Source organism: Echeneis naucrates, chromosome 15 (assembly GCF_900963305.1).
Source record: "Echeneis naucrates chromosome 15, fEcheNa1.1, whole genome shotgun sequence".
NCBI classification, from domain to species: domain Eukaryota; kingdom Metazoa; phylum Chordata; class Actinopteri; order Carangiformes; family Echeneidae; genus Echeneis; species Echeneis naucrates.
This window is the reverse complement of record NC_042525.1, coordinates 20,067,317-20,083,451: the sequence shown is the minus strand read 5'-3', so window position 1 is coordinate 20,083,451 and position 16,135 is coordinate 20,067,317. Positions and strand designations below refer to the sequence as shown.

At 40.5% G+C, this 16,135-nt stretch overlaps 1 protein-coding gene across 3 annotated transcripts in view; it reads right to left on the bottom strand.

Moving 5' to 3' along the window:
* Positions 1-16,135, bottom strand: part of hspa12a (heat shock protein 12A) — a 63,763-nt gene that overhangs the window by 26,985 nt on the left and 20,643 nt on the right. For all 3 annotated transcript variants that reach the window (XM_029521013.1, XM_029521015.1, XM_029521014.1), the window contains exons 2-3: positions 3,562-3,638; positions 1,758-1,882 (exon numbers count right to left, since the gene is read on the bottom strand). In XM_029521013.1, the coding sequence (XP_029376873.1) occupies positions 1,758-1,882; positions 3,562-3,638 (202 nt within the window). The remainder of the gene's footprint in view (positions 1-1,757; positions 1,883-3,561; positions 3,639-16,135) is intronic.

Sequence of the window (16,135 nt, the reverse complement as noted above, 5' to 3'; positions counted from 1 at the left end):
GTAAATCGAGGGAGGGGACACAGTGCCAAGGGTGCCAAGGGTGGACGGTGGTGATGGTTGATGAGGTGAATAAAATGAAGAAAGTGGAAGAAGTAAGATATCATCTTCATGTTCCCACTGATGTTTCTCTTGATCTAAGCGAGTTGCTGAGTTGGCTGTCCTTGATGCCACTTGTCTCTTGATGTCCCATTTTGACTCTGTCTTTTGTCCTTTGCTTCCAACCTAACTTTCTCCATGCATCACCAGATTGCAAACAGTTTTACTCCCAACCTGTGATGGTGAAATCCATCTCCCTTAAAAAAGATATTTATATCCCAGAAAAAAAATATATCAATGAAGTGGACTGAGTGGGAATCACATGCAGCAGAAAACCATGTTTTAGTATCAGCAATCTGCTAAATCTCTCAACTCCTCCTCTGACTGGTGGTAGAGTGCCACTAATAAATACCTCAGCCACCAGAGAGCGAATTGCTACCAGCAAATCACCAAGTAAGTCCTGTTTCAGCAATTTAGATTGCTGCTTTACAAAATCATTTTTCTTGGGATACAGAATGGTTTTTGTTCGACAGTCAGATTTGTAGCCACATTACCTCTGATTCTTTATGTTATGTCAGTGACCATATCCCTGGGAAAATAGAGAATTTCATATTTTCACTGCACATGAATCTAATCACTTTGACAGCAGTGTAACCCACAATCAGAATTAAGTTCCAGTTTTTTTCCTGTGGCTTCTTAACTTCTGATTTACTGCAAGGCCTTATTGCATTTTCTGATGATGAGAGGATATCCAGGTCATCAGGTAGGGATGCAGAACTATGTGTTAGTAGAACAAATCTGTTCTGCAGCTGCACAGTCTGCTCCTTGGGAGATTTGTTTTTGCCGTTTCAGCAGCTGTCTTCTGCTTTTTCTGTTGGCAATGTAGGCCAGTCGCTTAAAAATGACCAGGTGCTTTGTTCCCCCTTTTACTTGTCCTTCTATGGCCCAGGGGACTGAGCTCTTCCTTGGCCTTGACTTTCTAGTGTCTTCCATGGAGAACTTCCATTTGTAGATTTATAGTAAGGCGCACAGCTTTCCTGTTTCTTTACAGCCTGATCAGTGCTAGTTAGTGTCTGTGGTCTGCTAGTCTGTGTAAATGGTTGTAAAGTTGTGCCATTATCACCCAGTTCCTTTGCCTCAAAATTTACGTCTAACCTGTGGATTTTGGTTTCCACCGGAGTAAACTTCCGCAGAAGCTTGTAGAAATCATCTGCGGCGAGGGGTGGCATCCTGTTGCTTTCAAGTTGATCTTAGAACGATGTCCCCATTGAACACAACTTGCCAAGTGTACCTTTCAATTTAAAAGCTCCACTGTGTTTGAATTCTGCAGCAGAAAACCTTTACCTCCGACCATCCCAGGCTGAAAGTCCGAAAAGCACAATTTTCTATCCAGTTGGGGAAATCAGTTTGTCTGCCACATCTGGTCAAGACCGTGTCTGTGTTAAACATGTTAAAGAACCTCACACATCAGAGGCTCCAAAAACTTCAGCACAGAAATGTAGAAGTGTGATTATTAGCAGACTTCAAACATAAAAATATTTTAATACAGCTTGTACCAGAAGGCCACTTAGAGTTTGTGTAAGTGGTATGGTATGAAGATTTCTTCAGCAAAGGAACCTGGTCAGAAATGCTTGAAAAAATACCTTGTATACCCCTATCAGCAAGATTATAGTCTTGCTGCCTAACACTTCTCAAATACTTGCATTGCAGTGCCAGCTCACCTCATGGTGTGGATGCACTCCGGCTCCTTTGTGAAGGCATATGCATATCCGCTGGACGTGGTACCAAAGTCGATGGCCACCACAACCACAAAGGACAACTGTGACTGGACCTGGTCAGTGTCAGTCTGCTCCACAGAAACAAACTGTTAGCTGGTGTCAGGACAAATGGTCAACTACCCTCTCTCACACACATGCAAACACTCAAATATCCCAGATTTATACTATGAATGTGCAAACACTCACTCAGACTGCAGGCCCTTATTCTAACATGTAACCCTAATTCTAAGGGTGCACTCACACTAGGCCATCCATGCTGTGTACAAGCACATTTGACCCCTAAAGTCCAGATTCTTTGACTAGTGTGAGTTTGAGTGCGCCGTAATGTACTTAAGCACAGTAGACTTTCTGGGCCATCAAACCGTTAGAAGACATAGATTTAGGCACAAACACACGTACACAAAGTAGACATGATACATAATGAGATAGGCTACGAACAGTCATTTTCCAAATTAGAAGTTGAGTGTTAACTCAAAATTTGGGAAAATGCAAATATCAAGTCTCAGCTGGAGTAAATACACAAGAAACCAGAGGTCTTTTGGAAAATCTGCTCATATCTTCTTGGGTATGGATAACACAGGGCATTAAAGCAGTTTTGGGAGAATTCATGATGTAGTCATGCCTGCGCAGTATTACGATTAGAAGGTATACACTTTTACAAATTGCTGTGTATTTATGGTGGATTTAAAACAGTATCTTACTGTATTTTAGATTAATTGTAAGTTACTGTTGAGTATTCATCCCTTGCCTGTAAATTAACTGTTTAGTCAGTAATTTAACAATAACAGAAATGAAATGTTATATAGTAGCATAACATAGTATTGCATTACTGTAAATTTACGGGTGATACAATGATATCTAACTGTATTTTGTACAGTGATCCCTCAAAGGTTAATTGCTTAATTTTTGGTTCACAATAATAATAATAAACTATAACTTGATGGTATAAAACTGTTTTCCCTTATGTTTTGAAAAGAAATGACATCAGTAGTCATTGTTATCTTGCTAGTTATCTTAGCCTACTGGATCACACAGTAACATACAGTTAAATAAAGTAAATGAATAATAAAATTACATTAACAGCTACTTCCATTCTAAATTTGTACAGCACTGTACTGTAATTCAAAGTACAGCACTATACTGTTAACATAAATTACATTAGATGCCATGTAAAATAACAATAAAATACTTGTGTCCCTGCTGCCAGTATTTTATTGTTACTTTACATTTAAATTTGTAACAGTGAATGTACAAGCAATAACCGTGATTGGGCACAGTGCCAAAGTAACCCTTAAACAGCCAAGAGTGGGGAAAAAGAACTGTAAAAAATAATTTGATTTTAATTTTTTTGGGGGGGGGGGGGTTAGGTTAATAGGTTGCCATATTAAGGTTTAAAATATTCAAGATGGCAAGTTATGCATTTCTCATTCTTCTGGTTACAGAAGTTTTTAAATTGGTGTTATTTTTTATTGAAGTACAGGCCTACCACAACCTTCGGTTTTACTAATCCTGTTCTATGAACGGATTGCTTCCACATAAATAGTAACTTTACAACTGAATTCGATGTGAACTAATTTTTAAACTGATTCAAAAAGTAAAACGCGCATACAAATGAACAACAGCACCTCTCAGTTCCTCTCTGTATTCACTTTTTGTGAAGTGTTTGGAAGCAGTTGCATGTTATTTTTTTTTTACGTGAATTTTTCAATGTGAAATGATGAGGGATTGGTTTTTCTTGCAAACTGACCTGAGTGTGTGAAGGAGACAGTGGGGTGATACCAGGGTCCCCCATGCTTTTTGCTGGAGAAGGATCAGCCATCACATCTGCGGAGAAAGGAAAATTATGATTATATCATAATAACACACTTCATGCTTCATTGTAAAGGATCAATTCAGAGTGAATGAACTGAACATCCTGAGACCTGCAGGTCATGGGAGGCAACAGATCTAAAACCGTAGACTGTGTGCATAGCTTCTTAAACTTGCATTCTACCTAATACCATCAGGGAGCACTCCACTGGTTGGAAAAACAAGTCAGATTGAATTGAAGTCTATTGGAAAAAAGTGGTCTTAGTTCTCGCTTTATTTGTTACGTGAATAAACATTCTCCAATTCAGTTTATAGTATCAATCTAGTTTCAAGTTGACTTCGGGACATGATGAAGTTAAAACAATGTTTGTCTCACTGGCATAGTAAGTCAGATCCAGCCACAGTGCTCCTCAGTTAGACCTCATTCACATTCTGTTTTAAGAAGACACTGTCTGTTGAGCCCTGTGACCCAGAAACGGACAAGCAGTAAACGATGAATGACGAATGACTGAATGTCTGATGAGCAGGATTTTTCAGGCAGCTCAGACTGCAAACATATTGTCCCCTCAAGTTTGAAGAAGGTTCAGAAGCAAGTCAGTAATCAGAAATGTCTGTATCAATCTGTGGGGTGTACTGACATTTTGGGGGTAGGTGCCCAGTGAAAAATAAGGGCACTTTGTGCGGTATGAGGAACTGCTGACTGTCTTATTATAAAAATGTGAGATTAAAAAAAAAAAAAAACCAACAAAAACCATTACAGGCAGCACACATTGAATTGCATATTTATTTATGTCAATTTGTTAATAAATATACTTTACCTTTCAGCAGTGGGAGAGTATTCCAGCCACTCATTACCAGAAAAACATAACCCCATAACCCTAACCCTGTTTGTGGAATGACCACCTCTCACCATTTTTTGGGTAAGGCATAGCTGGTTGACATGGCCTACGCTGCAGCACATTGAGATGTAGTTGTCATTCCACTTGTTATGAAATATGTCAACATGTGAAGGATCTGTTCGATATTGCATAGCAGCTATCTTTGTAATTATGTCATCTGTTTCACATACAGCTGCTGAACGCTGGGCGATAAAACAATAACGATAATAACTTTTCCTCGATTGAAATATAAGACTTGGTTGACAGAACTCATTCCATCCATGTTTTGACAGACAACACGAACAGCCAATGATAATGAGAATGGTTGACACGCATATAGACAGAGTAGATGATGCAGCCACCAGTAAGTTAGGAGTTGGATTGAAATATGTGAAAATGGCAGAAAATATTAACACGAGCGACAGCATTCCTGAAGAAGACACCCCAATGGACAGAATCCAAGGCTCAAAAGACGAGGACATTGTTGGTAAGAAAGATCTGAGGAATTTGGTAGCGTGGGGATATTTTGGCTATTTAAAGTCTGAAGAAGCAGAGTAGCAGGCACTGCAAATTGTGTTTTTTTATGTTTTTTGTTTTTTGTCTATTTATTTATTAGGTTTAACTTCTGACAGAAAATAAATAATGTTGAAACCAATTTTAATGTGGTATCTTCACATCTCACATAAGAGTAAAAAGGACCCTTTAAACTTGACAGAAATGGTTATGTGATTTATGTTGTGATATATCAACTATCAATTTTGACTGATATGATACATGTTGTGTTCCACATTGCCAAGCCCTACTAGCTGCTACAACAAGCCTTTCTTGTTCTCCCTCGTTTTGGTCATCAGAGGGCACTGTTTCTGATTCTGCAATTGTGTATGAACCTAGTGCTGCTCTGGATTCTGCTTTATCTGTGTATTCTGGGGGTTGATCTTGCTCCTCTTCCATGCTGGTTGATGGCCTATTGCAGATCAGCATCGAGCTGCTACCCTGTTGTAGCTGCCTAGAATAGAATAATAATAGCCTATTAAGGTAAATACAAGATTACGCCAAGCCTTGTAAAAGAGAAATAACTTATGGTTAATACAAAATAATATAATTAGCTAATATTCATGCCTTCATGCCTCAATTGGTACCACCAAACCACTTTTTGTAGTTAAAATAAAAAAAGGACAGCTTTTAAGATGCTTCAAAACAATTTGAGGAATAGTTCAACTTTAAAATCTGAGCTTTAAGAGGCCCTAAACAGTTAACATGACTCTGGCATTTCATCTTCCTCTTTCTCTCCCTCCTTGCTGTTGGAGAGCAGAGAGCTGCTCCCCTTGGCTGCTTGCTGTAGCTCCCTTTCTTTTTCCTTTCTAAGCATAATGATGCAATTGGTAAATGAAAAGAGACCGACAGTTTGAATAAGACTGCTTGGTTACATTATGACAAGGCACAAGGCTATTTTTTCTAATTGGGAATTGCCTGTATGTCATTTGAGTAAAATTACTGCAAATGTTAATTATGTAGCCTAATGTAAAACTACACAAAACTAAATATTCAGCTCAAGTATACTGATAGATTCACATGCTGTACCAATGACAAACTCTACCAACATTAGTGGTGGTCATCACGTCATATCTATTATTGACTTGGGCTTCGCATCTAGCTTATTAAGAAGGCGAGTGGTCGGCTAATTTATGCTCAGCTGTGTGGTGCTGTATGTGCTGCAATTTTTAGCTTGGCAACTGAGGTTTAGGGGGAAAACAATACACTCAACTCACTTATGTGTTACCTGCCTGGTGGGGCAGGGGAGGAGGTATGTGTGTGTGTGTGGGCTGCTGCTGCTGCTGCAACGTGCCTCTGTTTGTGTCCGCTTTGCCTCCACCTCCTGCACCCTCTATACTTTCATGCCCCCTACCCGAACCAAGGTCTGTATCCCATTCCTACTTTTATCTCCACCTCTTCTATTTCTCCCCCCTACCCAAACCAGGGTCTGTATCCCCACCCCGCTTTCACTGGTGCAATTGATGAGAGGTTAGAGTAGTTGACAGTGGTGCTGCTTGAAATAGTTCTTTGTGTTTGTGCCTCTTTGACACCATGCGGTTAGCCTAGGAGAATTGGCCTGCGTTGGAGTGTTGGCTTTGGCTGTTCAGGTGAGTGTAGTTGCTGAATCTGCTTGTGTAGCTTGTATTGCCTCCCAACTCCTGCACGCTATACTTTCATGCGCCCTACCTGAACCAGGGTCTGTATCCCATCCCTACTTTCTCTCTCTTTTATTTCTCCCCCGTACCCGAACCAGGGCCTGTATCCCCACCCCGCTTTCACTGGTGCAATTGGTTAGAGTAGTTGACAGTGGTGCTGCTTGAGATAGTTTCTTTTGTGTTTGTGCCTCTTTGACACCATGCGGTTAGTACAGGTGAGTTGGCCTGTGTTGGAGTGTTGGTTTTGTTTGAGTATAGGACTGTTTAGGTGAGTTTAGTTGCTGAATCTACTAATGCAGCTTGTATTGCCTCCACCTCCTGCACCCTCTATACTTTCATGCCCCATACCCGAACCAGGGTCTGTATCCCCACCCCGCTTTCACTGGTGCAGTTGGTGAGAGGTCAGAGTAGTTGATCGTCGTGCTGTTTGAGATAGTTGTCTTTGAGTGAGTAGTGGTGATGGCTGGCATTAGGAGGTGACTCTGGGACGCCAGTGTTCACAGTCTAGCCTTCTGGAGGTGATGAGGGCCTAACTAGACGAAACACCGGTGAAAGGAGGTTCCCACCTGATGACCCCAAAGACATGATAGCTATCACCGCTCACTGGCCTAGTTGGATATTATCTGTAGGGAACATAGAGCAGGGTGAAAGTTTGTTGCTAGGAAGGTGATCACTGAGTCTGGTCCATTTTTTGTTACACAAGTTTCTTGTGTTTCTTTCTAAATTCAAAGGAAGAGAGGCATGTGTGGGGAGGGGGGGGTAGCATATTAATTGGGGCATTATTATCACACGCTTTTAATCGTTGAGCATTTGTAGATGATTATGTCAGCATGGGCCAGATACACTGTAAAAAAAAAAAAAAAAACTTTTAAAAGGGCACTTGTTTGGTCCAGTGGGTAAAGGGCAGGTGCTATAGCACCATCTAGTGTCTACCTGTGAACGCCACTGGTATCAATACAAAAATGCAGAGGCCAAGCAGAGCAGGGGAGTTAAACGCCAAAGATGGAACCTGTTACAACTGTAACAAGGTCGCAACAATATCTAAGGAAACTCAGAAGCTGTGGTTGAAAGCTGCTGAAACTGTTTTGACAAATTTTGGTTGGTATGTTCAAAGATAGTACCTACAGTCTGTTTGAACCTGCTGTTGATGCCTGGGGTACAGCTATGAGTGTGTCTATTATTCAAATTTTAATTTCATCAGTCTTTTTATGAATACTTTTTTCCATAAAATGTTCAAAAACTATGATGAAATTATTTCCCAGAAAACCAAGTGGCATCTTCAGTCTCAGGACTCAGTCAGGGGCCTCTCAGCGGACTCAGTTAATTATTTTATTTTGCAAAGGCTGTAAATATATATGTAAATATATACACCAGTGAATATTTAGTATTTCTGTTGTAAAAATAATTAATTATATCTATTCTAATGGATCTAATGGATCCAAGCTTTTATAAGCCTTAAAATACTCTTTGTTCTCAGTTTGATCCTTTAAGCTGACAGCAGGTTTTAACTAAGGAGACAAACAACACAGTGGAGCTATTCCTGGCTGGACAGTGAGTGTAACCAGCAGAGCCACACTGGCCCAAGTGACACCAGATGACCGCAGAGGTTGTGTTGCGGAATTCAGAAAACCCTCTCTCCCAGTGAATAACAGAGAAAGGAAAAGATGCCTCGTCACCTGGTGAAGAGCTGCATGGTGTCTGCTCGATTCAAAAAGCAGAAATTGGCTGTTGCACCTGTCTTTAAAACACAATGACACTTCAGTTGAATTGGAGATTATCTCTCCATTTGCTATCATCATTTTCATTAGTCTGGCTTTATAGCGTTCACAGAAAGTGTTCTTTGAATCTACAAAATAATAAAAAAAGCGACTCCCTCGACATATTGTAAGTGTTTGGCAGAATTGTTTTTCACAACGGGACATCATGTTATCCATCCTTTTTTTCTGCATTACTCATCCTTTTTTCTTCTCCACCCCTACAGAGTGAATGAGTGGTCTGAAGACCCATAATACACTTTGCCAGCAATTATGGTGCAGAATTACAGACCACCTGTGGCTAGACTCCATCTAGTCAGCATGCAGCCCATCTTTTCATGGGCCCAGTAGCCTACTCCCAAAATCACCTTTAAAACCTTGACTTTTTATTCCCACAATGGCCATAAATATCAAATCATGATTACAGAACTTAAGTGATTGCACTTGCAGTAAATGGTATCTCAAGTACTGACTACTGAGCTTCGTGCCAGCTCACTCGCTTTACCAGTATGTAATAAGAAAATTCATTATTGGGTTTCTAAACAGACAGCAATGTGCTGTGAATGACAGCTCTGAATCCCACTTTTACCTCAATACACAGGGTAACTTGAGAGGAGCTCATAGGCTACAGCTCATCTACAGAATGCTTCATACATTTTCATCACTGTGTCATTAGCCTTGAAATTCCTGAGCATTTAAGGAAAATGCAGTCACATGAATTTGACCTCTACTACATTCTGCTCGGGGTATACGTTGGCAAAAATCAACTGTAGCATACTGCTTTAATTTCTTCATAAAATAGTTCAAGACAATGTATAGCTTTTAGAATTCAGTCACAACTGGTCAGAAAATGCCCTTTCTCTCAAGGTAAATATTTTGGAAATTATCTTCAAAGTTAAAATTTGTTCAAACAACAAATTGACCAGCACCTGGTTATAACAGCTACTGAAACAAAAATTAAGCTGAAGCAGTTACAAAGAAAAGTATAAGAACTTTAAAAACAGATTTTCCTCAGCATAGATGTGACTGTTTCAGTCTCACTGTTTGATATACTACAAGTAGAAAGCTATTTCTTTTCATGAATGTAAACTTTGTGTTATTCCTGCAGATGCAGTATAAATAACAAAACTAAACCAAACAAAAAACAATCAGATGTAATGTCAGTTTCACAGTTGGTAAGGCGGTTGGAATTTAGCATTAAAGATAGACTCCCAACTTTACCATTTACTGCATGCCAATCCCCATCCTCTTCCCTGCATTGTCTCCAGTTGCCTTATCAAAAGGTAAAGGGATGGGGAAAAAAAAAAACAAAAAACATCTAAAACTAGGTGCAATCTTCAAGCTATCAATAACTATAAATAACAGGGAACATAGGCAAAGTGGTAGGTTCTGGGTCTGAAAACTGAAGCTAGTACTGAAGAGCAGTAAACCTGCATTCTATCTAATAATCATCTGGGTCATCAGAACCACTAATCTGTATCTAGTTTAAATATTTAACTACTCATAAACTTGTCAATAAACCCAGATCATCATGCGACAATGATAGTAGCAGAAAAGTGACTGTGTAAACTGACAGTAGTATCTTTCAGAATACAGTGTAATGAAGCACCAGCAGATACCAAGTAAAGCACAGACTTTAACGTACAACAGCAAAAAGGGGCCTCATTAAATTAAGCAAACTGAGAAGCACAAATAACGAGGAAAAAAAAAATCCACCATCAAAGAGCCACATTCATGAGGCTAAAGAGATGGTGGTGTTTATTCTTCCCATCTAAGGTCCCATTCATCAAGGCCATACTCCCCTCACCCTGCCCACTGCATCCACTTGGCTGTCAGCCCAGACACACAGGGAAACAGCCTGACAATAGCTGCAGCCACTACACACATACAAGTACACAAACAGAACCACAGCTAAAGCTCACACAGATCTGCAAAAAACCCCATATTATGCCCTGGGATTTTAAAGATGAATGCCAATATATTTCAAAATTTAGCTTAGCTACAAATACTGATTAGCTTTATAACTAGTCATCGGCACAGCAATCATTTCTTTATGTTGTCACGGAGGATTCATTTTCTGGAAGAACTTTGGATATTCAAACTCATCCTCATGCTGAGCCATTACAGTGAAAGAACCTGGTTTTGAAATCTCAGTCCTGGTGTGATCCACTCATCTGACACCTGTTGTAAAATATTCATAGTACCACAAGTTTCTGGTTTTGACTAACACCAGACACAGCATTCTGTCTAATTGTACAACCAACATCATTTAACTATGGTTAGTGGAATGTATGAGATACAGCTTGGGATAGAAATTATCAATAAAATCACAGAACATTGATTTGTTCACTTTATCGATTGATTAGAGATTAATTGTTAAGTGGCAAATTTCTTGAGAAGAGCAAAGACGGCCACAGGTTCACTTCCCAGACCGGGGCCTTTCTGCGTGGCATTTGCATGTTCTCCCTGTTTCTATATGGGTTTCCTCCCACAGTCCAAAGATATGCACACACTAATTGGTGACTCAACATTGCCCACTAATAGGTGGAGGTGTTGAAAAGTTGACTGACAACCTGTCCAGGACGAACCCTGCCCTAACCCAGAACATGAGCTGGGATTGGCTCCAGCATTCCCCATAACACTGATGTATAAGCAGGTGAAAATGAAATGGAAAGAAAATGTAGGTTAGTTTCAAATGGAAATAAATTGTATACTGGCTTATCTATGAAGTGTATTTGCTGTCGAAATAAATGCTATCCACTTTTCCATCATCACAAACTCTTCTCCCCAACACTGTGGTGGTTGTATGTCATGAAGCCTTTGCACTTGATTCTTGCAGCACAGCTGAATGTCAGATATTTAGGTGGTAACTTAACTCCTGAGCTGTTGTACTTAAATGTAGGACCAGAACATGTACATTTGGCTTTCTGTCATCATTTACTAGTTTACTAGATCCCATACAGCACACTAGTTTGACAGCATCACGTGTTTTTGCTTTCGCGTTGTGTTCAGGTACGTCAGGTGTGCAGAATAGTCAACTGGTTGACAAATATAAATGTATTGAACCCTTCTACAACAAAGATAACTGTTTTTGCTTATTTTAACTGCAGACAGTCCAGGGAGTGTCCTGTCAGTGGGTGAAGTGTGAATTCAAACCATCTGTCTCTTTCTTGCGGTTTATTGTGATGCCCGGCAGCATCCAGATGGACCCAGAGAAGGTTAGTGCGGTCACTGACTGGCCCATTCCCACAGATAGGAAACAGCTGCAGAGATTGGGTTTTGCTTATTTCTACAGGCGCTTCATAAGGAATTACAGCTTGGTTGCAGCTCCTCTTCATGCCCTCACATCCTCAGGAACCCAGTTCAGGTGGAATCGTCAGGCTGAGTAGGCATTCCAGTCTCTCAAGCAGCAGTTTTGCTCTGCTCCCATCCTCACCCTACCCGATACCCGAACCTCCAGTTTATCATTGAGGTTGATGAAATCAACTATTTATTCTCCACAGCAAAATGGTTCCAGAATTTTAATTCCGCTATTATAAAATTCTAGTCAAAGGACAAAGACAAGAAGTAGCCTCCCTAACCTTCAAAAGAATAAATTGGAATGAGGATTGAATGCACCCAATTTCATGAACTACTACTTGGCAAATCAGTTGCAATATATCACTAAACGGATAAATCCAAAAGCAGATTACAACTCCTGGCTTGAACTTGAACAGGTAGACCGTAACAACATCAGCATCTCCGACCTCCCCTTCATTACCATGACCCTTAAACGTTATAAGTGCTTCAAAAAGCCCATTATTGCCTCCACTCTCTGCTTGGTGGAAAGCTTTAGAGACCACAGGTTCCCAACTGGAACCCTGTATGTTGTCCCCGATCTGCAACAACCCAGATTTTGTAAGTAACAAAGTCCCTCTCCATCTTAGCACCGCGGAACAGAAAAGAATCACCCACCTCCATCACCTCTTACAGGAAAACCTACTTCTGAAACACAGATTTATTTGAGGCTTTCTGATCAGACAAAATAGAAGAAAATTCCTACATTCCACAATATCATACACCCCCCAGAATTTGTCATTACCATCACAAGGCTTTCTCCAAAAAAGTAGAAAAATCTCTCTAAAATATATGTTACTCTCAAGCACCCATTCTGTGCATTTATTGATATTGAAATGGGCCCAAATCTGCTAAAATACATTTTAAATGACAAAAAAAACCTTGAATTTACAGCTGATCCAGTTCTAAGTGCTTCACAGATCACAAACAACTCAATACAAGATGCATATTGGAATCTCTATCCATGTGCTTTGAAAAGAACATGTCCTTCCAAAAGCCTGAGCCAGAGTCAGTTGACCGTTTAGAAACAGAACCACCACCCCCACGATTTCACACCTAGATGTGAAACTGAGTTTGAACAAAAACTCAGTGTGGACATTGGCTGAAACCAATGTCCACCAAGGCACACTCAGCAGGGGTCCCCGGCAACATCAGTCAGGTAATAAAAGCACCATGGCGACCCACTTCCGTGCTTTTTCCCAGTGCACCGGTTACAATAGAGAGCTACTCCAAGCTTTCTCCAAGACCTGGCCGCCAAAGGGAGCAACACCACCTCAAACTTGAGATGGTGACTTCCACCACCTTAAAGCCTCGGTCACAGTCTTCAATCGCGGGACGCGCATATGGACTGTTGTTGTCTTTTTCCCTCTTTCTTTTTTTTTTTTTGGACCCAACATAGATCACTGTGCAGTCAGCTGATCTTACATCCTGTAAAAACAAGTGCGCCCACTTTGTTGAAGACGCAACAAAGTGCCGCCTTCCAGCCATGATTATCTGTAACTGTGGTGATGATCTTTTCCGGACTCTTTCTCGCTGGGGACCTGAAAAGGGGGGAAAAAGTAGAAGGATTTGAGGGGCCCATGATTGAGAGGGACCCAGAGAGGCCCCTAACAAAATTATGTTAAAATATATATAAATTATAAATTGTAAAGATTCTTTTCACAGGGCCCAAAATCCCTCGAGGTACCCCTGTTCTCTCATCCCAATCACACACACATCTCACAGACATTAAAGTTGCCATTGGGTGTGGTCGCCTGATCTTGAGTCCATTACATGGAGGTTATGTAATGGTAATGCGTAAAGTTCAAGCGCCTTTCCCTTTGTTCATTCCTACCACATCTCATGATGAGTCACCATTTTGGCTCCAAAGACAGCGTAGCTTATGTCACTCCACCGCCATCTTGACTCTGACAGGCACATTACTCAAGTGACCCTACCGCCACCTTCCGTCTCTCTCTCTTTTCCTCTGTCTTCTCCCTATACACACACACTTCACCATTATGACTGCTGTTGCTGCTGCTGTTGTAATTGCCATTTCTATCACTGGTGCTACTGCTGTTGATGAATGCTATTGCTACTGCTACCGCTAACCGCCAGTTGTAATCAGTGTTTAGCTTTTGATAACTGAATTATGATGACAGGTTGGTGCCCCAAGATTTACTATTTTTAGTAGATAATTCTGATTATTGATAATTATTCCCCACAATTATTAATATTAATTGCCAATAACCAAATTGCCCCTACTAGTGCACAACACACAGAATGGGTTTCTCTCGCTCCGATATGTGCACACATTGCACCCAAAACACACCAGACTCCTATTTCCACACACTCTGTTCTCCTGTGCAGCACTTCTGGTCAACTGTAACAAAGACAATCTCCTCCATTTTGGACTGCAGAATCCCATTAACTCCTAACTTTTGCCTTATTGGTGACCTAACATCAACCAACTTACATACCCATCTATACCAATCTGTTCTTGTAGCTCTAGCCATTGCCAAGAAAACAATCCGATTTAACTGGAAAAATAAGCAGTCTCTCAACATCTCCCAGTGGCTGAAACTTCTTGTCGAATATATATCATTGGATTATATATATGCTACCTGATTGTCTTTACAAAAAATGGGCTGCATTCAGCAATTCTCTGAACATTAATTTGGATCTTGACCTTGCCTCGTAGCATACGTCATCGCTGCTCATACCTTCCCTGCACTACAAGTTTACTCTCTCTGCTAAGGTGATAACTTCTGTTTATTGCAATGTCATCATTGCTCCATATTCATATACAGAGTGATTGAAAGCTCTCTCTTTTCATGTCTTACTTAACTATAGTGTCCTGGAATGTGCATGGCATTTGCTCTAGGGCAAAAAAATAAATGAACAAAAACAAAAACAAAACAAAACAAAAAACAAGAAACCCACTTACTCGATTCAGAAGAAAACTGACCTTTTCTTTTAAATCCAAATTTTAATCAAAAATCGTCATTGCTTCTACAATAGCCGACTAATGGATTCTCCACTTTGGAGAAACTCTCCTTGGCATACAATTCACGAGTAAATGGGACAATCTCATATTTTCGGGGATCCCAGAGAGTTTCCTGGACAATCCAGAGGCCCAGATTAAATACTTTATGTTGTCCGCTCTCAATTTTACTTAAAACAGTATGGTAACAGACCCGGAAAGCCAATACATCACAAATACATGTACACAAAGAAATCACAATCATCCAAAGTCCTGAATATATGACTTTGGAATTGGCGATGGCTGGAGGCTTAAAAATCCTACAAAGAGGGAATATATCCTCTTCTCCCCAGTGCATCCCTCTTTTTCAAGAATTAACTTTTTCCTGTAAAATTCCATTGCACTTCAAATCAACACCAGACTGCACAAAAGTATAATCAGTGATCATGGACTGGTGTCCCTCCACCTTCAAATAAAATCCACGGTGAAACCGTCCCCCACTTGGTGCTTCAACATTTCATTACTAAGGGATCCACAGTTTCACACAGTATTAAGGGAAGAATGGGGAAAAAAAGCAGCAGGCTTTTCGGGTCAGGCTGGCAGCACAGTCATTTGCTGCGACTCTTCTCTTCCCTATGTTGCTGTATTTGCTTATTTTGTTTATTCCTATTTCTGCAAACACCCAGAAATACAGGAAGATAGGTACACTGTACAGTGAATTAGTGAATTTGTGAATTTTACCGGTAGCCAGGGAAAAGTGAAGCTAACAGAGGAGAAATATAATCCCTTTTTCTAGTTCCTGTTAATATTCATGCAGCAACACCAGACAAAGCTATCACACTAGTGGGCCATACAGATTGACAGAACTAGCTACTCGGGTAAAGGCAAAGGACAGGGGCTCTGCATCTACTCTAACAAGAGCTGGCGTATCAACATCACAATGACAGAAAGATACTGCTCACCAGATCTGGGGCCTCATTTATAAAACTATGTGCAGGATTGTCACTAAAGGTATACTGAGGCCAAAAATCCAAAGTTTGTGTATGTCAGAAACTATTCAGATTTATAAAACGCTGCGTATGCACACTTAAATCACAGACTGACTATAAGTGTGCACACCTGTATCGGCTTCATGCCATGTACTGTACACACCCATAAAGGGTCAATGCAAAGCACCTCATGAATGCAGCCTGCATATAAAACAAGACTCAGATACAAGTATGACGTCTTGTTGGAAATGATGGTGGATGCAGGAAGAAAAGGTAAAAAAATAAAGTTTTCTGAAGTGGAAGTGGAAATGCCTGTTGGAGAAGTGGAGGCTCAGTGCTTCTGACCTGACACTGATGTACACAAAACTCGTCCTGCAGCTACAAAAGGAGACAATACAAGCAAT